The sequence below is a fragment of the Anguilla rostrata genome, chromosome 9 (genome assembly GCF_018555375.3).
Source record: "Anguilla rostrata isolate EN2019 chromosome 9, ASM1855537v3, whole genome shotgun sequence".
Lineage (NCBI taxonomy): Eukaryota > Metazoa > Chordata > Actinopteri > Anguilliformes > Anguillidae > Anguilla > Anguilla rostrata.
The window spans coordinates 49,620,160-49,647,266 of record NC_057941.1 but is presented as its reverse complement, the minus strand read 5'-3'; the positions used below and the strand labels follow the sequence as shown (position 1 = coordinate 49,647,266).

The 27,107-nt window shown below is 45.7% G+C and overlaps 3 protein-coding genes across 18 annotated transcripts in view; 2 read left to right on the top strand and 1 right to left on the bottom strand.

Moving 5' to 3' along the window:
* synj1 (synaptojanin 1) overlaps window positions 1–9,098 on the top strand; it is a 30,200-nt gene extending 21,102 nt beyond the window's left edge. For 11 of the 14 annotated variants that reach the window (XM_064352645.1, XM_064352638.1, XM_064352634.1 and 8 more), the window contains 4 exons: window positions 947–993; window positions 2,268–2,457; window positions 2,568–3,046; window positions 5,910–9,098. In XM_064352645.1, the coding sequence (XP_064208715.1) occupies window positions 947–993; window positions 2,268–2,457; window positions 2,568–3,046; window positions 5,910–6,686 (1,493 nt within the window). In that variant the 3' untranslated portion in view covers window positions 6,687–9,098. Of the gene's footprint in view, window positions 1–946; window positions 994–2,267; window positions 2,458–2,567; window positions 3,047–3,841; window positions 3,866–5,909 lie in introns of all 14 variants that reach the window. The other 3 variants (XM_064352642.1, XM_064352644.1, XM_064352643.1) reach the window with 2 other exon arrangements.
* Window positions 9,099–9,889: 791 nt separating this feature from the next.
* cfap298 (cilia and flagella associated protein 298) lies at window positions 9,890–13,204 on the top strand. Of its 2 annotated transcripts, none has more exons than XM_064352651.1 (8): window positions 9,890–10,008; window positions 10,392–10,532; window positions 10,857–11,024; window positions 11,129–11,196; window positions 11,433–11,591; window positions 11,963–12,094; window positions 12,603–12,698; window positions 12,858–13,204. In XM_064352651.1, the coding sequence occupies exons 2-8, from the start codon at window positions 10,394–10,396 to the stop codon at window positions 12,966–12,968; spliced, it is 873 nt and encodes a 290-aa protein (XP_064208721.1). In that variant the 5' UTR covers window positions 9,890–10,008; window positions 10,392–10,393; the 3' UTR covers window positions 12,969–13,204. The 2 variants fall into 2 exon arrangements, with proteins under 2 accessions (XP_064208721.1, XP_064208722.1); XM_064352652.1 differs by lacking the exon at window positions 9,890–10,008 and adding an exon at window positions 10,085–10,222.
* On the bottom strand, window positions 10,854–26,695 carry eva1c (eva-1 homolog C (C. elegans)). 2 transcript variants are annotated; one of them, XM_064352649.1, is made up of 10 exons: window positions 26,408–26,695; window positions 26,184–26,280; window positions 18,453–25,791; window positions 17,802–17,998; window positions 17,328–17,451; window positions 16,849–17,001; window positions 16,215–16,358; window positions 15,211–15,297; window positions 14,946–15,035; window positions 10,854–14,429 (listed from the first exon to the last, which is right to left on the bottom strand). In XM_064352649.1, exons 3-10 carry the CDS (start codon window positions 18,559–18,561, stop codon window positions 14,068–14,070), a joined length of 1,266 nt encoding a protein of 421 aa, XP_064208719.1. In that variant the 5' UTR covers window positions 18,562–25,791; window positions 26,184–26,280; window positions 26,408–26,695; the 3' UTR covers window positions 10,854–14,067. The 2 variants fall into 2 exon arrangements, with proteins under 2 accessions (XP_064208719.1, XP_064208720.1); XM_064352650.1 differs by lacking the exon at window positions 26,184–26,280.
* Between the last annotated feature and the right edge of the window lie 412 nt (window positions 26,696–27,107).

Genomic DNA, 27,107 nt, shown 5'->3' with positions numbered 1-27,107 from the left:
AAGTGACTTGGAGAGAGAGACTGTGAGAGAGAGCAAACAAGAGACAGAAAGTGAGAGAGGGAGAGACAGAGTGAGAGAGATACGGAGATGTATAGAGAGAGAGAGCAGGAATAGAGAGAGAGAGAGAGAGCAGAGGGAGAGAGCATCCAGGTGCGGCCAACGGAAGGGGGCGGAGTCTCTCCCAGAGATGAGCTTGGCGTTTCCCTGCAGGTGCGCTCTCTCCGCTCAGGTGCAGCTGTGCAGGGCGCCCGCGGCGCGTCCGTCATTGGAGTCGCGTGGGAAAGCGCCGCCGTTGGCCGAGGGGCAGACGGGCCCGGGGGGCGGGGCTTAATCCGCCCTGACAGTGCGCTAGCCAACCCTGCTGCTTATAATGAAATGGGAGCCGGGCGTGTGGGGGGGGGGATGGGCTGGGGGGGTGCCGATATTACTCACGGCTCCAGAATCTTCTACGCTTCCTGTCGGGACGCCTCTGGGCCACAAACAATATCAGAGGCGTGGTGAAAACCCTTATTTTTTTTAATAGCTGCACCGTGATGATATGGCACAAAAAGTGGACTGTTTTGTTGTGGATTTGGGCTTTAGTTCCCCTGCAGACCCGTAAAAGGCAGAAGTGAGGCTTATAAAAAGCCACACTTCATCGATCTGCTGCCCACAAATAAAAGCCGTTTCCCAGAAGCAGCCTTTTGTCGGTTGTGAGCTGTTCCGGTACACCCTCCCCCCACCCCCACCCCCCCGGAGCGGCTCGTGTCACCAGTCACAAGGCTGACGTCATTCGCTGAGAAACACCGCTTTATATCACGCTTTTTATGACGCCCAATAATATCATGCTCTTTGTGACACCCCCAAATATCACGCTTTTTCTGTCAGGCTTTCTTGTGTGTGTGTGTGTGTGTGTGTGTGTGTGTGTTCGGCTGCTAACGGTGTGTGTCTGTGGTGTGTGTTTCAGGTCGAGGGCAGCCTACAGCGGGTCCACCAGGAGGAGCCCAGAGACCGGTCAGTTCCTAAAGATCTTCTATTTACTGACCAGATCTGTTACTCCAGCATTCCTTACTTCTTTCTATACTTCCTTAACTAGGAGGTTCTTCTGGCTCTTTCTTATGCTATATGCCAGGGCTGCCCAACCCTGTTCCTGGAAATCTACTGTAGCTCAAGGAAATCTCCAGCTGTTGAATGAGGTGTGCTTTTTAGGGTTGGAGTGGAAAACTACAGGACGGTAGATCTTTGGCAACAGGGTTTGGCAGCCTTGCTGTATGGCAGACCTTGCTTAGGATGTTCTGTCTTCAACCACACCCCTTCATAAATATTTATAATTGCAAATCAGAATGCCTCTGACCTCAACCGTGGCAGAGACCACGTTTTCAGTGTGAAGGATACAGAGCTGACTATCTGGCCAGTGTGTAGAATGTCTGTGCCTTTGTCGCCAGCATTCTTGCTCTGTTCAGCGTTAACCCTTTAATGTGTGAGGTCACAAATATGTGATTAGAATGTTCTTAACTGAACATTCTAACTCTGATGTCACCATCACTACTGGTAATTGAAAGCGATGGAGTTCTAGAACGCTGACTTAGAATTTTGAAAGAACATTCCAAAAAAACCTGCTGTTCGATGAGTTAAAGATCAAGACGTTCTTCCTCTCTGTGAACTATTTGTTTTTCTGCACGAGTTGCGTCAGTGCCAACGTGACTCAGGTCCGCACCATCTGTTATGACCGTGGCACGGTTTTGCTGAGAAACTGACTCAGTGGTGTTATTGTTTGGAGAAGGGTGCGTTTTGAGCATTTTAAGTGGGATGGATGTTCTCTGTTTGGAGTCCTAACGTCAGGCATGTTTGAACACTCTCTGCACTCACAACTTCAGTGACGCACATCACCATTTGAAAGCAGACCCAATATATATTTTTTCTCCATACCAAGCTAAAATGATATTAAATGATAGTTAACCCATTAAAGTGTGCGGACATAAATATGTGCTTAGAACTGAACGTAATGCTGATGTAACGGTCACTACGGGTAACCCGGAAGCAGTGTGGAGTTCTAGAACTGTGAAAAAACATTCCAAAAAACACGTACTCTTCTAAAGGTTAATTGTCTGTTATACGAAAGATTGTTTTGCTTTCCGGTATACAGAAAAATCATACAGTAGCATGAGCGCTACAAACAGTCTCTGAGGTGTCAGTTCGTTGATGATGTGTTTAGTCTTTATCAGGCATGTGTGTTTGTTTCCTTCTCACTGACCCTGTCCTCACCCCCCCTGTTTCTGTGTCTGCAGACCATTCCCCCCCGAGCCGGGGTCATCAGCGTCACCCCTCAGTCCCGGCCCCCCCCTCTCGCTCACCCCGGGGCCCCCCGGCCCTCCCCGGACGTCCACCCGGGGGCGCCGCGGCCCACGAGCGAGACGCACCCCGGGGCCCCGAGACCTGCCGCGGGCCCCCCGGGCAAACCGGCGGACCTGCCCCTCGGTCAGTTCGGCGCGGGCGAGCGGCTTTCCCGGGTTTTACCGCCGGAGCCTTCCGACGAGCTGCTCGGCGAAAGCTCACGCGGCTTCTGTGCTTCTGTCTGTGTTCCACAGGCCCCACGGCGCAGCAGCAGATGGCCCCCCCCATGCAGCCCACGATGGCGTCTCCCGTCCAGCCACAAATGGCCACCCCCATGCAGCCCACGATGGTGTCTCCCGTCCAGCCGCAAATGGCCACCCCCATGCAGCCCACGATGGCGTCTCCCGTCCAACCGCAAATGGCCACCCCCATGCAGCCCACGATGGCGTCTCCCGTCCAACCGCAAATGGCCACCCCCATGCAGCCCACGATGGCGTCTCCCGTCCAACCGCAAATGGCCACCCCCATGCAGCCCACGATGGCGTCTCCCGTCCAACCGCAAATGGCCACCCCCATGCAGCCCACGATGGCGTCTCCCATGCAGCCGCAGATGGCCACCCCCATGCAGCCCACGTCCGCCCCTCAGCCCAACCCGGGCCTGGCGTCCCCAAAGCCGCCGCCCCGCAGTCGCTCCTCCCACGCCCTGCCTGCTGAGCCCGCCCCTTCCTCTCAGGTCAGTCTCCCGCTCTCCACACGGGGCGTCACAAAGGATAACACACGAGGCATGATGGGAGTTGAAGTCCAGCTCCCGAGTTCATAAACAGTCTCAGAGTAGGAATGCTGATCTAGGATCAGTTTTGCCCTTTAGCTCATAATGGATATACGGTTAGGAAATGGAAACCTAATCCGAGATCTATACTACTTCTCTGAGACACAGTTATCTGTATTTTAATGAGCCCCAGACTACATATCCCATCAGCCCCTTCGAGAACTGTTTGGTGGCGCTTTGCCTTATAAATCCGCACCTGATCCATCTCTTAAGTGTGCCGTCTCTGCTTACACGAGGGTTGTGTTCTAAACCACTCCCCCCACTTAACCTCACCTGTTGCGTGCAGGTGCATTCCATGTGTGACTTGAGATGCATCCCATAGCACTGATCTGGGATCATTGTTGCCAAATGGAGTTAGATAGTGGTTTTGATTGCCAGATAGACCAGTTCCCTCTCTTCAGCAAGTTTATCATACATGCGTGGTTCTGCAAAAGGCATCCCGAGTGCCAGACTCGACTTTCTTTCTGTGATTCAAATGATGAGATGTAATAAAAAGAAGCTTGAATGATTAGGTGGAGCGGATCTTCTGTCTTCCCATTTTAAATCTCTTCCCTCCTTCACAGTGAGGCTCCTGTAGTTGAGATTAAAAGCCCCTAATAGCCCCTTTTTGCCCCAGTGTCCCTCCTGAATGTCAAATGCACAAATGTCGCCTTTCCCCGCTGCTTTTCCTGACGGCTATCTCTCTCTCTCTCTGGCAAGCAGGAGCAATCGTCAGGGTGACAGGTATTTAAGACTCTTTCAGTCTCAATCTTACCTCCATCGCTCTCCCATTTAGTCACAATGTATGAATCCGTCCATACATTGGGGTTCACTTGCATATTTTAGTTTATTCGTTCTTTTTTCCCCTCTGTATTCATAAGGTGGTAATTTATTTTCAGTTTGCCATCTTTTCTGTTGCGATCATATACTGGTGTAAGGTTTATTTCCTTTTTTTTCTTCCTCCAATAACTTTTTTTTTCCCCGAACATGTCGCTTCGCAGTTCGGACTTGTCTGAATCATCTCAGCCTAACACCAGCTTAAATTAATGTGATGCTTCCTTATCAAAGGTCTTGTGTTTGTGTGGGCTCATGTTTCTGACACTATTAGGCAAATAGCAAGTGCTGTCAGGTAGAAAACCGTGTAACTTTCTGTAGTTGTTCCATAGCTTTGGCCTACACACTTGAGCAATGGGAGTGAGTAGTGGAGCCTTGTAAGCTGTGTCACTTAACAGTGTTTAGTCTTATTGTGATGACTTGTAGTCTTATTGTGTGTGATGAGCCATCCAATCGACCAGCAGGGGTTGCTAGAGAGCAATGAAACGGTACCCTATCAGGATGAGCCACCCAGCAGCCTTCAAGCAGTTTTTGTCTTTCAAATCAATTTTCCACAAGTGTGGAAAGTAATCTTCCCCTGAGAGAAGAGATATAATGGGACAAGAACACATTCCTTTTCAATTATCATACACTAAAAAGACTGCTTTTATGATATATTAGTGGATGGGATAATTTGCATACATGCTTCCTGGCTACTGTCAGTATAAAGGTAAACAGTTGGCTGACAAACATTAACATTTCAAGGTGACTTGCTTAGCTGGTAAGCGTGGTAGAATGATTTTACGGGCAAGACTGTTGGCTGGATAGCATGCCAACTGTGACATCATAACAACAGAATGGGTTTTATTATGACACAGCAGTTATTTTACCAAGGTAGCTCTGACATTTATGCCTGCATATCTTAAAGGGTAATTACACTCTAGATCCCTTTTTTTTAGCTGTAAATGTGTTTGTATGGCTACTTTATAATGAAACATTTTAATCCATGCTGTTTATTTCAACGTTTCTGAAATAATCATTTTATCAGAAACACCTGGTAGAAAATGTCTTGGTGCTGCCCTCTAATGTTTGAAAAAAGCTTTCTGTGTTCTACTCTGGGCCCGCACCAGGCAGGACATTAGAGTACCAGTTTGGAGGTACTACTACATCATGTAAATGTCACTCAAGACATCAAGTTGCTGTCCACAGATTTGTCCGTTTACTTTTTAATTACGACGGAACACTGCCGGCACCTGATTGGCTAGACTCCTTTCGGCCAAACATTTTTCAAACCAGAGAAACATGGCGGCCTGTTCATAAACTCGCTTTCCACCTAAACGGTCGTCTAAAATATGTTTCCGAAAGCATTTGAGGTGAGGCTCCTGAATATTGATTCATATTTGATCTGCAACGACTGTTTGATCCAAATTTAATGAGCCTGGCGCAGCTACACTGTGCAAATGAATTTGCATACAGAATACTTTGTGCAAATTAAATGGAAGCACCCACCCCAGCGCGCATTTTTCAAAATTGTGTCGTAGGTGGAGCCAGGCTGAAACAGTGAGTGCAGTTACCCTTAAAACTGCTAAAACAATTTTACACACAAATTGTGTATCTGGCTACAGTCCCGAGAGTTAAATTAGTTTCTTGTGTTGTCAGTATCTCTCTTCATAGTTGTTTACAAGCACATTTCATGGCAACTTGTGCATGCACGTTTACATGTGTACATGTCTGCTGTCCATAGTGTTTAGATTAGCCTGTTAGAAGAACGCTATATTGATGCATGATTTACACACAGAAAGAACAGGTGTGGATCTCACCACACCTCTCTGCTCGTATCCCTCTGAGACGTGAAGAATGGACGTGTGTGCCAGAGGATTAATCCCAGGTGTTGTGTGGGTTGATTATTGCTGGGATTAGTTGTGGGGTCGTGTTTGCTGATTTCCTGTGTCGTTTCTTCCTCTTGCGGCGGCAGGTCAACGGCGTGAACGGATTCCAAAGAGAAGCACAAAGGAAAACCGACCCCTTCGCCCCCCTCAGTTCCGGCCTGCCGCCCTGCACCTCCTGGCTCAGCACCCAGCCCCTGACCCGAAGCTGTTCCCTCCGCCACGCCCCAGCCCCACCCCATTCGGCCCTGTCAGCGTCACTCTCCCTAAACCCCGCCCCCTTCTCCTCCCAGCAAGGCTCCGCCCAGCTCCCGCCCCCGGTGCCCTCGCGTAGCAAATCCCAGGAGGCCCTGCGGGCCTCGCCCAACCCCTTCCTGTCCGACGGCCAATCGGCAGGCGCCAACCCGTTCGCCGGCAAGCCGGTCCCCGCCCAGCGCCGCTCGCTCACGCCCGACTTCCACTCCCAGCAGCTGGCGCTGTCCGGCAAGCCCCGCCTCCAACGGGCCGTGTCGGACGTCCCACGCCCCGCCCCCTTGCTGGCTCCGCCCCCGGCGCCAGGGAAACGTGCCCAGCAGTGGGTGACCTTTGAGGAGGTTTTCCCCACCCCGGGGGGATCTACTCCAGCTGCGCAGTGCCCCTTTCCACCAGTCACTGCCCCAAACCCCGCCCCTGACTCCGCCCCTGCGCATCCGCACATCCCGTTCCCCAGCTCTGGGTTCGACTTGGGTGGCTGGGGAGCCCCGCCCACTTCCACAATCCCAGGATTCCCTCCTCCCGTTCCGTCAAGGACTGACTCTGGCAACCCGCAGATACCCTTGAGGCCAGGCAACAGCTTTCTTGCCTCTAAAGAGTTCACAGGAAGATAGAATTATTATAGAATATAAGGTTTATTTATCATTTATTGTAGAAATATGGAGAAATATAATAAATGTATGTGTATGTATGGTCTGTATAAAGCAGCAACAAGTGTGTACCCTCACACCGAATCTGAGTAAGAAACGTATTGATGTTCGACCAGGTAGGAGGTGCTCACGTACTCCACTTGTTTCAAAAGACTTTGGTTGTTCGGTACATCCATGTGGAATCACGTTGTTTTGTTCTTGTTTGTTTCCTTGTATACGTGTTTCCGTAAGTCCGATGGATATTTCACTCTGGCGGGAGATGCGTGCCTGTGTCTGTACGTGCGCACAAATATATGTTGAACTTGTGCAATATTATAGCTGGTGTTTCTGGCCACGAGCTATTGGTCTCCGCAGCCGCTCTGTGACTGACATTCTGCATCTTTTCAGTGTCTCGATTTCGATGGCGTCACATCGCTAATATGCACATTTAAACCGAATGCACCCAGTAAGCCCTTATCGGAAATGGATGGGGACATCAATGACAGGTTTACACGTGCGGGTCTGGTGACGCACCATAGAAACTGGAATGGTTGTTTATCTCTAGGATGCGCGTCTGCGAGCAGACGCTTTGGAGAGACCGTTTTTACGGCGGCGTTTCCCTTTCTGTGTCGACGTGTTGCGCCGAGTGTTTTGAATGCAACGTTGTGTTCCGTTTCGGGATCAGCCGCAGCGAGCATCGGTTCGTTTTTTTCCCCGACACCCTTTCAAGTTGTGAATGTACAAAAAACAGTCATTCGTAGTAACTGACTCATTTTCCGGACCATACTTGAAACGGTGTATGCGTTCTCATACAGGGCAGTGGAGTGGGGTGGTGACCCCCTGCATACAGATTTCCACATATCCACTGTGAGTGAGGCTTCCGTGTCCATTCCCTTTGCATATCCTATCCTCTTATGGTTCAGGAGTAATACTGGAATTATGTATAGTAGAGTATATATGTGATGCAGTATATGCATACATAGTGTCTTATGTATATTTTGACAGGATGCGTGAATTGGGAAAGTTACTCCGCAGTGGACCTGATACGCACGTGGTGTATGTATGCATATGTATATACAGTACATACATACATATACACACAGTGTATACCGTACGTGCGTATATGCCACCATTTGTTGCATTTTATCCAAAGCTGATATAAGTACAGACTCCGTTCGCGATGAATGTGATGTGCTTCTGTCACGTTTTGATGGGAACTTTGGAGATGGCATTACCAGTGAGCGTGTTTTTTCCGCGAGGGTGCTTTTTTCCGTGCGGCTAAATACGCTGCACTTGCTTTGGAAATTTACATTGTAGTTTCTTGCAAAGATGGTATTTTGTTTGTTTGGTTTTTTTTAAAGAAAGGTATTCTAAATGAAATATATTTATTATACTGTAGTTGAGAGGTACTGTGCTGTGGTAAGAATTTATTGTTGACCACTGTGTTGTGTGTGTTTGGGGAATTCAAGTGGTTTTAGCAGTCTGTCCGAGCTGCGCTGTCTTGGTTTGATGGCAGTTATACTTGGCTACAGTAAAATAGCCTCGTCCGGATTAGAAGTCTAACGGGTACCGCATTCGTTTATTAACTGGAAGAAATGGAGAGTCTGGATCTTACACTACGTTATGGATATGTTTGCTTTAGGAAACCCAGATCATGATAATAATCTAATGTGTTAAAGAAAATAAACTGCAGTTATCTTGTTACTCCACGTAGGAGAGCTGTGACACCGTCGGTCGCTGGGAAACCGCTTCATAATGCGGCCTTTCTGTTCTTAGCGGGTCAGCATATATTTCAGTGTCGGGCTTGTGTTACAGTCGTGCTGTTGAGGAGCTAGGGTATCGCTGTTACTGGTTAGGGTAAGTACGAGGTTGCGTCATTTTTGCTGCCATGTGTGACGAGCTGGCGCAAACACTGCCACAGCGCGCGCTTGAGCAGCTTTTGCAATTATCAAATCGCCGTTGGTAGTTCACCCCTGTATATTTTTTGTACTTTTCTGGCTATTACAGTGCGCTTCATTCATTTTACGAGTGTTTTGTGGTTTGCTACTCCTACCCAAGAGCAGGTAGTTAAGTGGTTAATTTCCCATAGATTTCACCCCTCCCCCCCCCCCCGAGCATCGAGTGTTTGGAGTAGTACTATAATAGTCTGTTATCCCACCTCTCCTCTCTTCCACTTACAAAAAAAACAAGTGTTCATTATGCCATATACATTTTATGTGATATATAAACGTGGTGATGTCAGAAAAAATACCGGTGACGTCAGTATTGTAATTCTAGTGTCCTATCTGCAAGTCTCTATCTTGGTGTTAACCGACAACAGCAGCTTTTCTGTGAAGCAACCAATGGGTGGTTAAAAGAATAAGGAAGAATTACAATTTGTGGGAGGAAGAGTGTTGTTGTAAAAAGTGGGAAAAAAAGATGGTCAACGGCTTTTCTAAGCACCCTTTACGACTGCCACTGAATTCTGCCATCCTATTTGGCCTGCGGGCACTGAAGGACTGGGTAATTAGATCATTTTAATTTAGATCACGGTTCGGTAAAACTATTTTACCAACGCTCCTGTAATTTTTCGTGCAGTATTTTTCACTTTTATTAACATTCTTGATATAATTGCAATCCAAGTCTTGATTAAAGTACAACTATTTACTCTAGACGCATCTTTTTTTCCTGCTTTGGTTATTGGTGATGGCTAACCACTAAAATACATTTATGCAGTTAAACACTGTGCAGTAGGTATCAAAAGCATTACATTTAGAAGACGAGCGCTTACGAGTCTGTGGTGTTATGTACGAGACAGTTTTATAGAAAACAAGACGACTCCTTTTGTGAGATTTGTGTCCCTTTATTATTGTACAACCATATAGAGACGCTATTCTGTGTTGTTGACCATGCTCTGTGTGTATTTAACAAAACAGAAAATTGGAATTCATGTTATAGTATATAAGACCCCATGATTACGTGCACAGCTTCAGAAACGGCACATTCATGGTTGACGCAATTGGTGTTGTATGTATGCAATAATAAATGTAAATCAACCAGAAAAACATTGCCTGCGCCTGTTCTGTCCCGTCGGGGGTATTCTTTGACTGGATTATCAGTTTACCTTGAATATAACAATCACAGCATCTTGGAATTATGAAACATTATACCAACAAAATTATTACAGTATAACAAAAAAAATAGAAGCCGCTGAAGTCAAGTCTATGGGGCACATTACGGTAATCTAGATGACGATTCCGGAAGTACTCTGGATGTTTACTTCGCCTTCCTCGCGTGCGCCATTCAGTAGCGAAGGCTCGTTTTTCAGGTAAGCTGCATTACTGTTCTGCAATGTTGATTATTGACCCGTTAGTTTTCCTAATTGTTCTTGATTCCCCTGTTTCTAAGATCGTCTGCGGCTGGTACGAATTGTGAAAAAAGTACAAACTTTGCTCGCTTTTCGGCTGCAGTGAAAACTGGCACGGAAGGCCAAGTAGCTCCCGAACCTTCTACAGCGGGGAAGCTTGTGTTCAGTATCCATGGTAACATTGATGTGGACGCACAGCTATGCTAACTAACGTTATCTAACTCAGTTTTGTCCCAAAATTAGACGTTTCAGGCTCCGCATTACAGAACGGTTAACTGTTGGAGTTCCAGTGTTTGCCCTGCATTACGCTGTTATTTTTATTATTTATCTTCATTGTGTTGCAGATATGGTCCAACTGCACGTCAAACACGGGGATGAGAGTCAATTTCTCGTCGACACCACGGTAGATGTTTCTTTGGAAACGTTAACACATCAAGTTGCTGCTATGTATAATGGCATACTCAAAGTGGACAGGATTTGTTCAGGTAAGTTAATGTGGACCGCGATATTCTTTAATTGAGCAACTAGATGACTAGCTGGGGAGTTTGTGAAGTGTTTGCTAGCCTGCGAGCTACCGTTAATAATTATCAATACAATAGCATAGCTGTTGCAATAACATGTGAACTGCTAACGTTAATGGTATTGCAATCAAAACTGGACTATTTGCTAGCCATGTAACAAAAGCAGGCTGTAGGTATTAGCTAACTAGTAATTAAACATTTGCTAACCAGCTGTACATTAAATGACTTGGTGAATGAGCTATGCTGCATTCATTTCTTAAATTACAGTTAACTTTGTTAACATTACAGAAATTGAGGAGCTTGCGGAGCACGGCGTCACACTTCCCCCGAATATGCAGGGGCTAACGGACGATCAGATCGTGGATCTCAAGCTCCGGGACGAATGGCAGGACAAATGCGTCCCCAGCGGCGGGGCAGAGTTCAAGAAGGACGAAATCGGAAGGAGGAACGGATATGGCAAGTCTATGAGACGACGTCACGACGTTTCTGTTTCACCTGCTGCCGTTTTTTTTTTGGCAGGTGCTTACGGCTTTGCGTTTAATTTTGTCCCATCTATCCAGCTCCAAACGGAAGAATGAAAGAGGTTCTGAAGAAAACGGTCGAAGAAGCAAAAGCGTTAGTTTCAAAAGTAAGTATATTTGAAGGGAACACACACACGTGTTATATTTGTGCAAATATAGTTTCAAAAGCTTTATTTGTGCATATACAGTAGTTTACATAATTTAGGCAGTGTCCAGGGGTCTCTGTTGATACTGTCCTGGTGAGCTATTTGACCGAGCACTGATGCATCACCCCATATTCAGACACCATGGACACAGAAAACACGTCAGGATGAAACCGTCCGTGTCGTGATTTTTTTTTCAGAAACAAGTGCTGGCAGGCGTGTGCGTCACCATGGAGACGGTGAAAGAGGCTCTGGACCAGCTCCGGGGCGCGGTCATGATCGTGTACCCCATGGGCCTGCCCCCTCACGACCCAATCAGGATGGAGTTTGAGAACCAGGAAGATCTCGCCGGAACACAGGTACGCGGGATAACACGTAAAGCCACGCCTCTGAACTCTTTAACTGGCAAGCCAAGAAAATAACCACTGAAATAGTCAGTTAAGCAGACCATTAAAGTGTTAATGTCCTTCTATTTTGTTCCAATTTATTGTGATATTTAGTTATGCGTTTCCTGGAGGTTGGGGTGCGTGTGTGGGTTCGTGTTACACCAGTTACCCTGGTTCAGTTAGCTAAACAGCTGTGTACACCAACACAGGTTTGCCCATAGATTAGACCACAGTGACATATTTCATACGGAGACACAACAACAATCTTCAGCTTCTCCACCCTCTGCTCTAAAGTGTTTTTTTTTGGGGGGGTTTCATCCTCCTCCCTGGATTTCCTCCCCCAGGCCTCGCTGCAGGTCATCCCCGAGCAGGAGGCCCAGCTCTGGTGGGCAGCCAAGGAGCTACAGAGGGGCAAGAAGCTCCAGGACTACGTGGGCAAGAACGAGAAGACCAAGATTGTCGTCAAAATCCAGAAGGTGCGGAGGGGGACACGATGAACCTCACCTAGTCTTGCAACTCATTTTCATAGACTGGTTTATGAAACAAGTAATTTTAGCAAGAGACTTCTCACTTGTAGTTTATACTAATGGAAGGAAGTCTGATAAGTACCATGTTTCGTGGGAACATTTCTCAATGTTTGTTTGTTATTAACTTACGTTTTAGTGGCAAAAAAACACAGTAAATGGCTTAATCTTCCACAATGACGTCCACAGTCTCTTCTTCAGTTAATTTATGGTCAAAATAATTTACAGGGGTCATCACATTCGGTGCTGGTCCTTATTATTCCATCAGTGTAATCAGGCAATTTTGAGAGAAAATTATTTGTGAGGAGAAAAAAATGAAATTCATCAACAGATGACAAACTGTGCCTGTGTAACCTGTCTATGATTTACCTCAGGTTTTGAGCACCCTGTGTAACTCTCTCCGGTTGTCCGATATTTCTGTGAGTTAGTCTGTGTAACGTCAGGGTGCGTTTCTTCGCAGAGAGGCCAGGGGGCGCCAGCGAGGGAGCCGGTGGTGGGCGCCGAGGAGCAGAAGCAGATGATGCTGCACTACTACCGGCGGCAGGAGGAGCTCAAGGTGGGAGAGAAAACTTTATTGTCCTGGAAAAAGACAGACACGTACACTGCAGCAGTCTGTGCCTGTTTTTCTGTTTCTGTCTGACTGTCGACAGCCATTTCGCTGCTGGATGTCACGTTTGCTCTGTTCGTTCACCTCTGACTCTCCGCCGGTTTACAGAAGCTGGAGGAAGCGGACGATGACTCACACCTTCAGTCCGAGTGGTCGGACAGGCAGGCGCTGAAGAGGCAATTTCAGGGTCTCACGAACATCAAATGGGGTCCCCGCTGAACTCTTTCTCCAGAGCGGGGGGGGGGGGGGGTCTGTGTGACCTTTACCCTCGGACTAGCACAGGTGTCGGGCCCCTTACCTGTGGACTCTCAGTGTGGCTTCTGACACGTTTCTGCTGAGCCCCGCTGGAGTTTCTTGGCTTTTCCGGATGCGCCTCGCCAGTTGGTTTAAGCAGCGCGTGCTAGTTAGCGTACTAGTCTTCAGTACTTGTGAATAAAAAATCTGGAAAAACTGAATGTTTTGTCGTGTCTTGTCAATCGCCGTGTTGAGTCTTGGCATCAGCACAGTGATGTTCAGAACCGAAGGGGCCTTTGTGCTCTCTCCTTCTCTCTCTCTCCCTCTCTCTCTCTCTCTCTCTCTCTCCCTCTCTCTCTCCTCTCTCTCTCTCTCTCTCTCTCTCTCTCTCTCTCTCTCTCTCTCTCTCTCTCTCTCTCTCTCTCCTCTCGCTCGGAGAAGGATGCAACACCTTTCCTCTCTTTGTCCCGGCGAATTGCCGACGGCGGCGTTAAGATCCCGACGCCGTTCCAGGACAGGATGTTGCTCCCGCGGCCAACGTCTTCCCCCGCGGCGCTGCCTCGCCCGGGACCGCCGTGTTCCGGAACGTTCCGCGGAACCGCGCAGTGCCAAAGCAAAGCTTCCGTCAGGCGCAGAGGAAGAGCAGGAGGGCTCCTGTGCAGAGGTGGAGCTGAAGGCGGATTCACCAGGAGGAACGCTGACCGCACCGAGAGTTCGCTTAACGTTCCGGTCGTTCACAATGGCCCGGTCAGGACGAGGCTGCGTGTTAGCATGCCTGTATCTTTGGCACTGAATATCACCGTGAGTTAATCACTGTGGACTTGAAGTAAGTCTCCTGTAAATGTTTGATCGTCGCCTCGTTTGTGAAATCAAACCAGAAACAAAGAAGGCTGCGGGGCCTAAACTGACCCATCCCATAGCTTACTCTAAACAGAGTGCGTTCATAGTTTGTTATATACTTGGCCCATATAGTTTTATAGGCAAGCTGACCAGATAGTTTAAAAAAAAAGGTCCTTTATGGGCTGGTTTGGCTGCGCTCCGTTCCGTGGGTGTGTTTGGGACGAGGTGGAGGGCCGGGTACGGGTCAGCGAGGTCCCGCGGGGGTCCCGTTGAGGTACGCGTTCATCCAGATCTCCTGGATGACCTGCTCCCGCCGCTCGATCCTCTCCGCCAGATCCGCCGCCTCCAGCGTCTGCGGCGTCGCCTCCCAGCCGAACGAGCCCTTCCGGTCGCCGGCGGAGACCGAGGAGGCGCTGGCCTCCGACTCCCCCGCCGTCGCCTCCTCTTCCTCCCTCCGCCCCGCCCCCTTTTTGGGCGGGGCCTTGCGCCGAGCCCCGCCCCCCGAGGCCTGGCGGCAGGACAGCCTCACGGACACGGCCAGCAGGGTGCAGATCAGCCCCACGCACGTGCTGGAGACGAACAGCAGGGCGGCCATCTCGGGGTGCTCTGAGAGGGCAAAACAGGGAATTATGGGTATGTCACATGATCTGCACTGATGTTTCAGGAAGCACAATACAGACTAAAAATGTGTAAGTACATCGCTCTTGGTTAGGTGTTGAGCAGCACTGTAAGCCTGGATTTGTTTTATAGACTTGTGGATGACCTAGCCATCTCAGCAGAGAACAGCATAACATGAATAGAGGTCACACATTCATCCTTTAAAGAGTAGTTTTTTGGAACGTTTTTCAAAATTCTAAGTTCTAGAACACCACGGCAGTACTGATTGTTACATCAACATTAGTATGTTCAATTCTAATTCTAACATTCTGATAACGTATTTGTGATCTCACACCTTAAAGGGTTAATGCCACTTCCAACACTACACTTCTAGTGTGACAGCATTTCAGCCTGAGTGAATCCCAGTCAGGTTAGTGGATCCACAGCGATAAAAATGTCACAGAAGTCTGCTCTGCGTGCGAGCCATTCAGTCTCACAGGGGGCATCACGTCCGTAAATGATTACCTTTAATGTAACCGTAGGCCGTCAGGGAGTTACTCAAAATAAACCGTCTCTTGTCTGGGAGTCGTGATCCCTTCGGATATGGAGGCACTCCTGCAGGTTATTAAAACGAAAATCTGTCAAACTGGTATTTTCATTTTATTTTGCCCACTATATTTTTCCCCACTTGGATAAGCTATAGCACGGCTTGAAAAACATTAGCGAAGATATATTAAAAATTCTGCGGCTTGGCACATGCAACGTTGAAATAGCGTTTGCCAAACGTTACCCGAATCGTTGTTCCGTTTCGGAACCGATGTAGGGCCGGGAACGCTGAAAGCATTCGGGTCGGCCTCTCTGAGCAGGGTCTGAGGCACTGAAATGAAGAACAAAGCCCAAAAAAAAGCTGATTACACATTTACTGGGGCCTTTCAAACTCTGCAAGGCGGCTTTTCTATGGCAACATGCAGGCGCGGGGGGGAGAAAAAAAAGTATCTCTTCCTTGTTGCTTTGGTAACTAAATAATGAGGGAAACTGATATTGTTTGGCCTGAGAAACAGTGGGGGGGGGAGTTGGGAGGGCTGGGGGGTGGGGGGGGGGAGGGTATGCCAAGGAGCTCCTTGAGGAAAGGTCTCGACAGAGGAGGCTGGTGTGAAACCACAGAAACACAATGTACATGACAGTATCGGTTAAAAATGTCCGCGCCGTTTACAATGGCTGGATAATACCGTAGGGCCTGCGGCAGGAAATCTCTCAGGAAAGCCAGAGGAGTTTCTCCAGCCCCGGCCAGTACAGCGCAATCACTGTTCTGACATTCTCATACAGCATTCATAATCGCAGGTCAGTCTTTTTTGTGTCTAAAAGATGATAAATTTAGACCGCCCCAACTCCCACATTCATTGTCTTGAGAAATAACGTTCCCAGCGATAGCAATCTGAGCCATGTCAGTGGTATTATTCATTATTTTTTCTTTTTATAGATGCTATGAATATAGTCCGAGGACAGAGCAGTTTAAATCAATAATTTGGTATACTGTACAGTAAACTGACAGCTGGAAATAACTACTCCCCACTTATAGAAATACAGACATTTATATGAGCTCCTGTGAGTTTGATCTGAGCTGCACAGCTAGTCTAAGGACTTTCCTAAGATCAGTAAAACCAGAGAACTTTGGAGGGGTTATGGGAACAGGATAACGTCACTTGTCACTGGGCTGGCCATCACGGTTCGAGGAAGACCGCAATTAAGATAATGAAAAACAAAATCACAGGGAGTTCAAAAGGAAAGTCTCACCGCAGGCAAACAGGATGGTGAGGTACTTCCTCATCCCTGGAAAGCAGGGGTCTCTGAAGTTCTGGTCGTTGACGGCGATGACGCACCTCGGCTTGGCGTAGCAGGCCTTTGTCACGACGTCCACGGCGCCGTGGAATAAACACTCTGCAGAACGCCAAAGACAGTACGATCGAACGCGCCGCGCTCCGGTCTACAACAGCCGGTTCAAGAATTCATCTCGGCAATCAAAAGAGAACACTCTAAATAAGTGGCTGGATTATATGGATTACGTGTTCGACGACATGGCTCAGGAGGTAAGAGCGGTTGTCTGGCAGCCGGAGGGTTGCCGGTTCGATCCCCCGCCCTGGGCGTGTCGAAGTGTCCCTGAGCAAGACGCCTAACCCCTAATTGCTCCCAACGAGCTGACTGGTACCTTGCATGGCAGCCTTTCACCGTTGGCGTGTGAGTGTGTGAATGGGTGAATGAGAGGCATCAATTGTAAAGCGCTTTGGATGAAAGCGCGATGTAAATGCAGTCCATTTACCATTTACATGTACTGTATGTGTAAAAGCTGTGTAAGTCGCTCTGGATAAGCGCGTCCGCTAAATGCCTGCAATGTAATGTAACCATTAGTAACCGCCAGCGCTGAACTCACCGAAAGGGGGCGGCTCCTTTTCGTCTGAAGGGCAGTACTCTTCGTCTTCCATCGCCCGGCCGTAGGCTGCCGCGTAGATGTTGAGCACCCGGGGGTACTTACAGTGCAACTTCACACGCTCCCCCTGGCACCCCACCTTCTTCCTGTGTTCGGCTAAGACAGAAAATGATCAAACCCGTGCATAGGCCTACCTCAACTCCTGAATGTGCCTCAATTGTTCAGCTGATCAGGAGCAGACTGACCACTTAGCAGTCTTTACCGCGTGTACTACTGTGTAGATGTAAGCTTTCCACCAAATGCTTGAAAGACATTAAATAAATAAATTCTTAGTCATTATTAGCATACATATGTAGCACACTAGCAATTGTTAAGATAGCCTACGATTAAAAGAAACAGGATACAGCATGCAATTCACAAAATGCAAACTCAAAAATAGTACATCAGGTTGCTACTTGAGATTTGAGGGCAGGCCTACTCACTGGGCTTGCATTTGTAAGACACGTGGAGGTACTTGGAGGTCCCGGGGCAGGGGTCACGCCCAAACACCTGTTTATTCACAAGGAGCTGACAGTCACGATGACCCTGGCACTCCGCCAACAACTTCTAAACCGAAAAGAAAGAAGGAAAAAAAACTGGAGGATGAGGATCACATTTATCCCACAATTACACAGATTACATCACGGGTAGACAGAAGAAGCATGAAATTATAATTCTTTGCCGAGACCCTGACTGTTTGACCTCTGGGATAAGGTGATGTTGCAGACAGACAGTTCATTAAAAAATACCCATGGGGTAGACTATCTGCATGCAAATATCCTGTCTTGGTTTATGTTCAGCAAAAAAACACGCACTTAACTCCCATTTTAGGGCTTAGGGAGCGAGGGTCCTGTGGCTACTAGACTGTTTCGTAACAACAAATACAAACTGTACATTCCTAAATAATTCGGGCGCACCTGTAAGGCGGTGAAGGAGGAGCAGGTCCTGTCAGACGGCTCGCGCACACCGGTCGCGGGGCCACAGTGTTCCGTCTCGGAGAGGCCGTAAAACGCCGACAGTACCGATATGGTTGAGTGTCGAGGGCAATGCAGGCGCATTCGCTCGCCGTCGCAGGCGTGAGCGGCGTGACTCTGGATGATCCGGGTCAAGTAATCTGAGGGAAACGCGCACCATTACCACACGAGCGGGCCAAAGTAGCGGCAAGCAGTGGTGAAATTACCTTTTGATTAACACGACACACGATTTCATTTGAACTGATTTCGCTTCCTTTAAATTTGGTATTTGAACAAGTTCAACTTATAGTCCTGAGATGCAGGAAAAGTGTAGCTCAATTCAACAGACTGGATATTGGAAATCACGATAATATCCTATAACTAGGCTACTATTATTACAACATTTGTATTACAATGACAATTATGATTTTTAAAAATGATCAACATTATCATTGCTGTATTCGCCATAAGGAGTGTAATAATAAAAATAAAATTATTATTAATAATAATAATAATAATAATAATAATAATAATAATAATAATAACTACAATAACAACAACAATAATAATAGTCGTAGTAGTAGTAGTAGTAACAGTAGCAGTAGCAAAACTTACTTGAAAAGTTTGCTAGTCCGTCCATTTCTTTGGTCCACAGCAGAAGGATGTAGTAGAAAATGTCAATGAGCCGCCACCTCTGTCTCGGAGAGCTGAAGCAGAGCAACATTCTCGGTCTCTGAGATCATGTTCGAACGCTCGGCTTTTATCAAAGACTGAGTCAAACGCCCGGGAATAAAGTAAGTCTATAATGCCACTGTACGACCACGCCGTCTACACCTGCCGAAGCTAGGGACTTTCTGTGTCACAGTTAATAATCGCGCTTCCACGTGTAATACCAGTATCCGCTTTGGAGTGGAACGTCCCATTTCACGCATGCACGGTCCAGGCTCTTGTTTTGAAATAAATTAACTCAAATCCTTGCGGCGGAGCGCTGTTTGACATCAGCAGTCTGTACATGTTAGCCGGGAAGTAAACACGACGGAAAACTGTTTCAGATAAGCCAGCCTTCGCCCCGAGGAATCCATCTGCGCTCGAAACAGACCTGCGTCTTTGGAATAGTAGTAAAGGCTAGGCACCTTGCAGCGCGAATAAAACATGCGCAACAAGTCAAAACTGTCAGAAACTCAGGAACTGCCTCCCCAGTGCTGACATCGAGATGGAAATGAGGTCACTCTGACCAGCGAGAAAGTATCTGGAGCAAGAAGAAACGGTTTGTTTCGTGAGAAAATAAATCCACGTGAATTAAAAAAAAAGACAAGAACGCTGTCCGTCTCGGACCTGCTGGGCTCGATCCACCATGGGGGCGTGGCAGATCATTCCCTGCAGCGAGAAGGAGGCAATATTAAGACTTAAGCGGAATATTTTCAGCATCCTCGTCGACTGCGTTGAGATCAACACGCTCTGTCATTACGTTGCGTTCATTTAGCAGACGCGCGTAACCACAGCGACTTGCAATCAAGGGTCGGCCCAATTCTCAATGACCGACTCTTTACCAAATTGAACGTTTTTACTGTTTTGAATATACAACCAGGGACATAAATTATTTTCCAAGAACGCTGATATAAGGCTTACAGTGACAAATAACATAAAATATCATGCAAAATGTAGCCGAAGTGTATCCACCAGAGTTGTGTGTCTGACTTGGATTACAACATCCACAGAACAACAACGTGTGTTCACCGTTAATAATCACCAAATGTCAGTTTACTAGTACCTACCTCTAACCCTAACACAATTTAGGTACACGTAGCTGATATTCATATAAAACTATAAGACATGCTATTATAATCCTACATTAATTGTGTAAGACTAAAAAACTGTAGTGTAGCTGCAAATATGAAGGGAGCCATAGATGAAGATGGAAGAGGTGGGTCTTTAGTCTGTGTCTGTAAATGTTCTGGAATTCCGCTGCCCTGACCTCCATTGGAAGCTCATTCCACCACTGTGGGGCCTGTATACGCATCATGCCTGGCACAAGAGATCACGCAGGGAGCGGACAGACACCCTGGCAGGGATGGATCTATAAATAATCTGAGCAGGGGAAAAAAATATGAGAAATGCCCCAATAGCAAATGTAAACGCATGCACATAATGCACATGCATACTCACCCCAGTGAGTGAACCCACTGGATCCACTCGTGCCCAAAAAAACATCCCCTGTTATATACCCCCTTAGCTCCACCCCTGTGCCTCAGGGTTGTGGAAAGGTCTGGTCCAGTATGTGAGGTTTAAAGATAGACTGGAGTTGTTGTGGAGCTGCTCCATTCACTGTCCTGTAGGCTGATGCCAAGGTTTTAAACCTGATGTGAGCTGTAACTGGCAGCCAGCGAAGAGAGATAAGGAGGGATGCGATTGGCTGGGCGATGCCGTTGGCTGACTTCAGTGCCCTATTGTGATTTTTCAGTACTGTACCATCTTAAATTTGGACACAGATGTCTGACTAGATGTGATGTCCACTGATTGGCCAGTTTTGGATTTCATTTGACCAGAAATAACCCTTTTAGGTGTAAGATCGCAAATATGTGATTATCTGCCATTAAATGACAAATAAGTGTTTTACAAGAACCGTTAAACAGTTTTATGCAATAATTGTCAATACAGTTGAGGGCTTGTCCAAATTACACATGGCCAGTCTTGTGGACTCTATTACTTGCCTCAAACATTTAACAAATCTGTGCTGGCCGATTTAAGGGGTTTTCAGTCATTTTTCAATCCCCAGTCCTCCAGCCAGGGTCTCAGATTGAGGATGTGACCACAGGAACGTGCGTGTGAATAGACTATATCAGAACTGAGGTGTTCGTTCCTCCGTTCATTCATTAGTTCATCTGTTTGTTTGTTTGTTTCCCTCAAAGACTCCACCAGCGTTTCATAGGGAAAAGTGATTAGGAGAAGTACCCAAGCCCCTTATCTACCAATCAGAGCTCTTTTTGTTTTTCCCGGAGCCACGCCTTGGCTTTGCGTGAGCGGTACGGGACGTCCCAGGGTCGTTATGCAGCGGGCAGTCGACGCGTGACCTTCTGTTGTCACATCCCGCTGGGCCCACCCTGCCCAAAGACTTCCGGGCCCGCTGGATGTTTGTCCAGTGATGTCACTCACTATAAGTAGCCCTTGCCTGTTTTGTTTTTTTTTTGTTTTTGTTTTTTTGTAGTGCCTTAGCGTCCAGTCTCTTATCCTTTGAGAACACTCAATCTGAGGTTTCAGACGTAGTGCCTCCTCAATCCACGAAAAAAAAAGAACAGCATTGATTTTACACTGTCTGCGCCTAGCAAGGCTGTCAGAATATCAGAATATAAAATCCATTAATTCAAAATTTTGAATACGAACTGCTGAACAAAAGGAAGTGATTGCAGGACTATTTTAAAATGTCCCGATCACACGATCATCTTGATCTTTCTTTTCCTTTTAATCAAGTTCAGATCTCTGTTCTGTAACCATTCACAGTTATTAATTCAGATCGATTATATAAATGCAATAGGACTGTCAGTTGTGAGGGAACAGCCCTTCACACAGCCATATGAAATGGATAACAGCACTTTCGATAGGTTCAACCCTTTGAAGATTAGGTTTTCCGGAATATGTTTCCAACATTCTAAGTCAGTGTTCTAGAACTCCATCGCCTTCCATTACCAGAAGTGATTGCTACATCAGGATTAGAATGTTCAGTTAAGACCATTCTATTCGCATATTTGTGATCTCACACATTAAAGAGTTAATCGACTTTCGGGCGTTGAGCTCACTTTAGCCACAATTTTTGTTTAATATAATATAATATAATAATATATTTTACTCCAGTTTTTTTGTTTGAAAGTCCCCCATCTTTCCTTATGTTCTCTCTTCCTTTGGCTTTGTCCTCGTTCTCTGTGGAAAATCTGTTTTAAATCCAGGAGATGTGCTGAAATCCATACCAGCTTCTACAAATACAGTCGGCTTTGTTGTTGAGGTTAGCATTAGGGACAACATGGCTGTGGACAGGAGCACTCTGGAGGAGACTGGCTTCTTGGAGAGATATGGAATGCCCAGTGCCAGATCTGACATGCTTGGCATTATAATGAAATTCCTGACTCATTACGCCCTCTAGTGGCTGATAAGAGAGCAGTCGCTCTGCAGTACACCAGAAAGGCGACAGATGGTGTTAGAGTGCTGTTAGTGTATTCCAACATTTTGCTGTAGAGGGAGAAAAGCTGTTTGAAGGAGCTGAAAAATGTTTTGACAGTGCTGGATAGAGATTATCATAAAAGGCTTTTATTATGATTGGACACAGTCCACAATGTTTTACTTTGCTTTGTAATATGGATATAATTTATCTAATTTTTCCTTTCATTTTAAGGGTTTCTACAGTACACTGTTCATAAAATACAGCTGTTTTTTTATTACATCATCAATCTTTATAGTGTAAAATGTGTCTCCGAGAAGTAAAATAGATGGTTTGCACTGGGTAACTCTCCTTATCTTATTAAGGATCGTCATTGATTTATCAGGTATTTAAATAAGAGTTTTTAGGCGAAGTGTTCAGGGAGAAATAGTCTCTTTTGTGTGCATGCTTATGTTGGTCATTGTACATTGTAAGCTGATGTTTGTAGTGTGGTGGGGGGGGGGGGGGGAGGGTTGTCCTTGTGCATGTGCTAGTGAAGGCCATATGTTAACATATTAATCATGCTGTTGGTCATTTCCTGGTTTAGTCTACCGCCAGTGCACATAACGGTGAAGGCTGATTATGTTGGCGCAGTTAAATATATCCCAGTGACGTCCACAAACGGACATCTCTTAGTCCTTTGAAGAGTAGGTTCCTTTTTTTCAAAAGATTAAGTCTGCATTCCAGAACTAACTTTCCAGTAGTGATTGCATAATCTGCTTTAGAATGTTCCGTTAAAAACATTCTAATCACATATTTGTGACCTTGTGCCTTAAGGGGTTGAGCATGTCCCTTTTGTGTGGCATTGTGATGATGTCAAAGACCAGCTCTGAACTGGTTGCTTATTTTATGGAGAAAGCAGAAGCCAGCAAACCCTGGAGCTCTTGTGGACTGGAGACTCCTTCCATAGACTGTGTATCATTGACCGTCTTTTTTTGTGTTAACACATTAAGGAATGAGTGTTTTTCTTGATTGAACATTCTAATGCTGATGTAACAATCATTATTGGTGGTCGAAAGCAATTGAGTCCTAGAACACAGACTTAGAATTTTGGGGGAAAAGAACATTCCAAAAAAACTCTTCAAAAGGCCACTCTTCAAAGGGTTAAACAGTCTGTTAATGATCAATGGCAGGAGATGCGATCCTAGTTCAGCTGCTGGAGACAGAGAGCACCCAGTACACACTGCCCCTCTCCCCGGCTTCTGGGACTGTCCAGACCAGCTGGGTCCATTTTCCAATCCCGTTGAGCAAAAGGGAAATGTGCCACTGACCGTGAGTGACAAGGAAGGAAGCTTGTCTTCCTCGGAGAAGCCGGGACTCAGCACTTTTGGGATAAGCTCATTGTTCCCCCCGCCCCGCCCCGGTTCGGCTCCATCTCTTACATAACACGGTGAGTCAGACTCAGATCCTGGGAAGCTTACTTCAGAATCTCCAGGTGGCCAAAGCTGATTTAGATTTCATGGGGGACTCATCCGGGCCCTCTGGGTTACGCAAGATAAGATTCTGGAGTGGAGGGGTGGGGAAGAGGTGTCCAATCTGGCATCAGTGTCACAGCGATGTTCACAATCACAAACTGAACTATGTGTTTGGTCGACCGCGGTCAGGGGCCTGTATCACAAAGCAGGGTTACTGAGCTAGCTGGATAACTGTGTTGTGTAAAACCCTGAACAGCTCTTTTTTACTTAAGTCCATGTTTCAGATCTGGGAGGGTTTCCGGGTTCTACTCAGTGCAGTTATCCAGCTAACCCAGCAATCCTGCTTCACGAAACAGGACCCAGGTCTGTGCAGGGTTGTCCAGTTCTGATCCTCGAGATCCACAGTTGTTGTTTTTACCTTAAAAATCCCCAATCAGTTCAGACCCAGGAAACCAGGTGAAATTACTTTTTTTTTTTCAATGAACTGCCTTAATTGCTCAATTAAGTGCCGAGTAGCAACAAAAGCCACGGACAGCCATCTATGGGTTTTGTTTTGTGCAATTTCCCCATGTCTTTTTTCAGTGTTATCCTGCACATTTTCTTCTGCAGAGAGTTGGAATAACAGCGATGAAGCAGCGAGTCCAGATAATGATCCTTCATTAGGTTGACCAGACGCCCCCTGGAAATGTATTTTTTGGGGTCAAAAATATCAGCGCAGGTTTGGACTTCTGAATTCCTAAAAAATGTCTGGTTAGGGTTTGCTCTTTCCATAGACTGTATATATACAAATAGCCTAGTATTATGCTCATAAAGTCAGTCTGGATCTGTTATCTTTTTTAAAAAAAAATCTAATATATGGTCACTTTACCTTTCATAGTAAACTTCCATTGAGATGACGTGCCTGGTTTGGAGAATAATAGCAGCATCAAGTAAAATGACATGCCTCTGCTATGTTTATATGTGGGAAGGACACCACAGGTCACCACCACTCATTCATGTGTACAGATTACACTGCAGGCGGTGCGTGAGCTACGTCATCCAGTGAAACTGACGCACATACCTAAACTTAAGCCATATTATATTTTTACATGTCAGCATATTGGCTTTCTTGTTTTTTAAAACATCAATAACAGGCCTAGCAAAATCTGTTTTTAAATGGGTTAAGGTTCAAGCGTTGATGTAAATTGTAGCGTGTGTGTGCGTGGTTAGCTTTCCGTGGTAAGTAATTCCCACAGTGTTGAACCCTAGTTTTTGGGTTAATTTTGCACATGCATACACACACACACACACCTAATAGACACGCACACAGAATACTCCCACGGTTCTCAAACGCCGTTACACCTTTGATCGATAAATAATAATACAGGTCTCATTGTCCACAGATTAGAGGTCAGTCTGAACCACCCTTCCTGTGAGGGAACACTCTCCTGAAAAAGGCCACAGCACATTCACATATGCACCCCTGGTGAGATATCAGAGACCAGAGATATCGAGCTGATATCAAACAGAGACCAGTGATATCAAGCAGATATCAAATAGCAATCAGAGATATCAAGCAGATGTCAAACAGCAATCAGAGATATCAAGAAGATATCAAACACAGATCAGATCAATACAGCAGATCTGAAGCTACCATAATGTAAGCCTAAAGCATATCATTAAGGGCCATGGCATGTGCAAGAAGCAATTCTGTGCCATTTGACAATCCCAGAAGTCAATGGTATCTTGAGAGTAGACCAGATAATGCTCAACTGCATGTGGCAGGAATTTTAATAGTGTGACCGGAAAATTTCATTTCTGTTCCACTTTTTTAAATTGTAGGAACAGTAAGAATTGTCCGTAACCAAAATATACACTGTACACAAATTCAGAGATTAAACTTAGATATAAACTTACTAACATTACAGCACATTCTAAAGATATCATGGTTTTATTATGTTAAAGTATGCCAAGAAACACTTCAGTGGAGGCTCACAATACACAAAGAATTATTTGTAATCACGTTTATTACTTAATTGTTAGCATTTCAGGAGCTCTGACACTCTACAACCTTCATCTGTCCAGTAACTTGTCATGGTAACATGCCTATGAATTCATTTTCACAGCCAGGTTAACTTAAAAACAATAAAAAATGGCCGCTATGTGACTTGAAAAACGTAGTTATCTTCCAGTGTGATGGTTTTCCTTTTGCGTTAAATGGCAGCCTTCACCAGTAGGCCTACCGACTGCGGTAATCTTCTCAGCTGTGAATACCTGTATTATTCACACTTTAATGTGATGACAAGACTTATTCAGCCAATCTGTGAATCCACATCCTCAACACAGACACGATTTCTTAGAATTGTGACCCCTGTAAAAAAAAGTATAGGAAAAAAAAACCCCCAAACATTTATAAAGTTTTAAAGGCTTGCCAGGCATAGTTGATTTCATTTATCCAATCTAATCCCTGCCATATCATACCGTACACACATAGGCTACATATCATGGTTAAAAGCAGAATAAAATATAAACTCATATTCCAGTCTATTTAATCTAACCATTTGACCGTATCTGATAAGCGTTCTGCAATGTTGCTCTCGTAGCCTAGTTTACAAGGACCAACGGGGGGCGTGCACATCGGCTTAAAAATTAACTCAAGAGTTTTGAGAAATTTTCTTTAGAACGGGGAGTCCAATTTAACAAAATGGGGAAATTATACAACTACGTTAAGGCAATAAGGACTTGATACAATAGAACGCTTACACGTTTGTATTCCCAGAACGAGACAGATGCAATAAAATAAGGAAGAGAAGAACCACAAATCCAGCCATGCCAACCCAGAATATTATGACGACGGAATCTGTAGAAAAGACATACATTTGTTTTACTTTGCCTCAGGCAAGTCAAGTAATTACATAAAACAAACTATGAGCCTTCTAAGATTTTTAAAGCGAAACAGTTATGTTGTATTGGAAAGCAATACTCACACTTGTTAAATTTCAATTTGGTTTCATCTACAAAAACCGGGTCCAGGTAATCATAATAGTACTCCCACTCTGGAGTATTATATTCCGGTAAGGTGGTTGCATTTATCATGCTGATCGCGCAGGATTGAATGTACGCGGAGCTGGGCGAACGGACTGCATGTGACCAAAAAAAAAAAAAAAAAAGAAAGGAAAGAAAATGAAAAAAATGCCTTTGACAGATTTATTACGGTTTGATGGAGCCAAGACCTCGCGGATAACAAATAGAAGACAACGACGCGCTGGAGTCTGGCGGTTTATTACTAGACTATAAGAAAACTGCACAGCATATGATTAACAAAATTGTAATTAGACGAGTTTTAAAATAAGTCTGTGACGTCAGGTTGGGAAAATCAGATCTTTCGAATTGAAATATCAATTAAAGCTGTTAAATTGAAAATGTATGTAGGGCAGTTAAATAAAAGCAGATAATCCTTCAACGGGTGGTCTGCCTGTTAAAACGTAAAAGTTTATTGAAACTGCTGAAATATGTATTAAAAATATGGATGTAGCCTACAATTCATAATGGTTTTCATCTGTGGCTCGGCTATGGTATAATTCTATATTACATCTATCACTGAATATTATACCCTAGATGGAAGATAAACACACAATTCACAGTCGCCACTTGTATAATTTTCTATACTATGACCCGACCCCTGGC

What these genes read in the sequence shown, in the direction of transcription:
- cfap298 (XM_064352651.1), top strand. Translation starts at nt 10,394, where the DNA reads ATGGTCCAACTGCACGTCAAACACGGGGATGAGAGTCAATTTCTCGTC. An exon ending in AAGATCTCGCCGGAACACAG is followed by an intron (nt 11,592 to 11,962) that starts GTACGCGGGATA and finishes TTCCTCCCCCAG; the next exon opens with GCCTCGCTGCAGGTCATCCC. An exon ending in GGCGGCAGGAGGAGCTCAAG is followed by an intron (nt 12,699 to 12,857) that starts GTGGGAGAGAAA and finishes GCCGGTTTACAG; the next exon opens with AAGCTGGAGGAAGCGGACGA.
- eva1c (XM_064352649.1), bottom strand. Translation starts at nt 18,561, where the DNA reads ATGTTGCTCTGCTTCAGCTCTCCGAGACAGAGGTGGCGGCTCATTGAC. An exon ending in GTCTTACAAATGCAAGCCCA is followed by an intron (nt 17,002 to 17,327) that starts GTGAGTAGGCCT and finishes TTTCTGTCTTAG; the next exon opens with CCGAACACAGGAAGAAGGTG. An exon ending in GGCCTACGGTTACATTAAAG is followed by an intron (nt 14,430 to 14,945) that starts GTAATCATTTAC and finishes TTGCCCTCTCAG; the next exon opens with AGCACCCCGAGATGGCCGCC.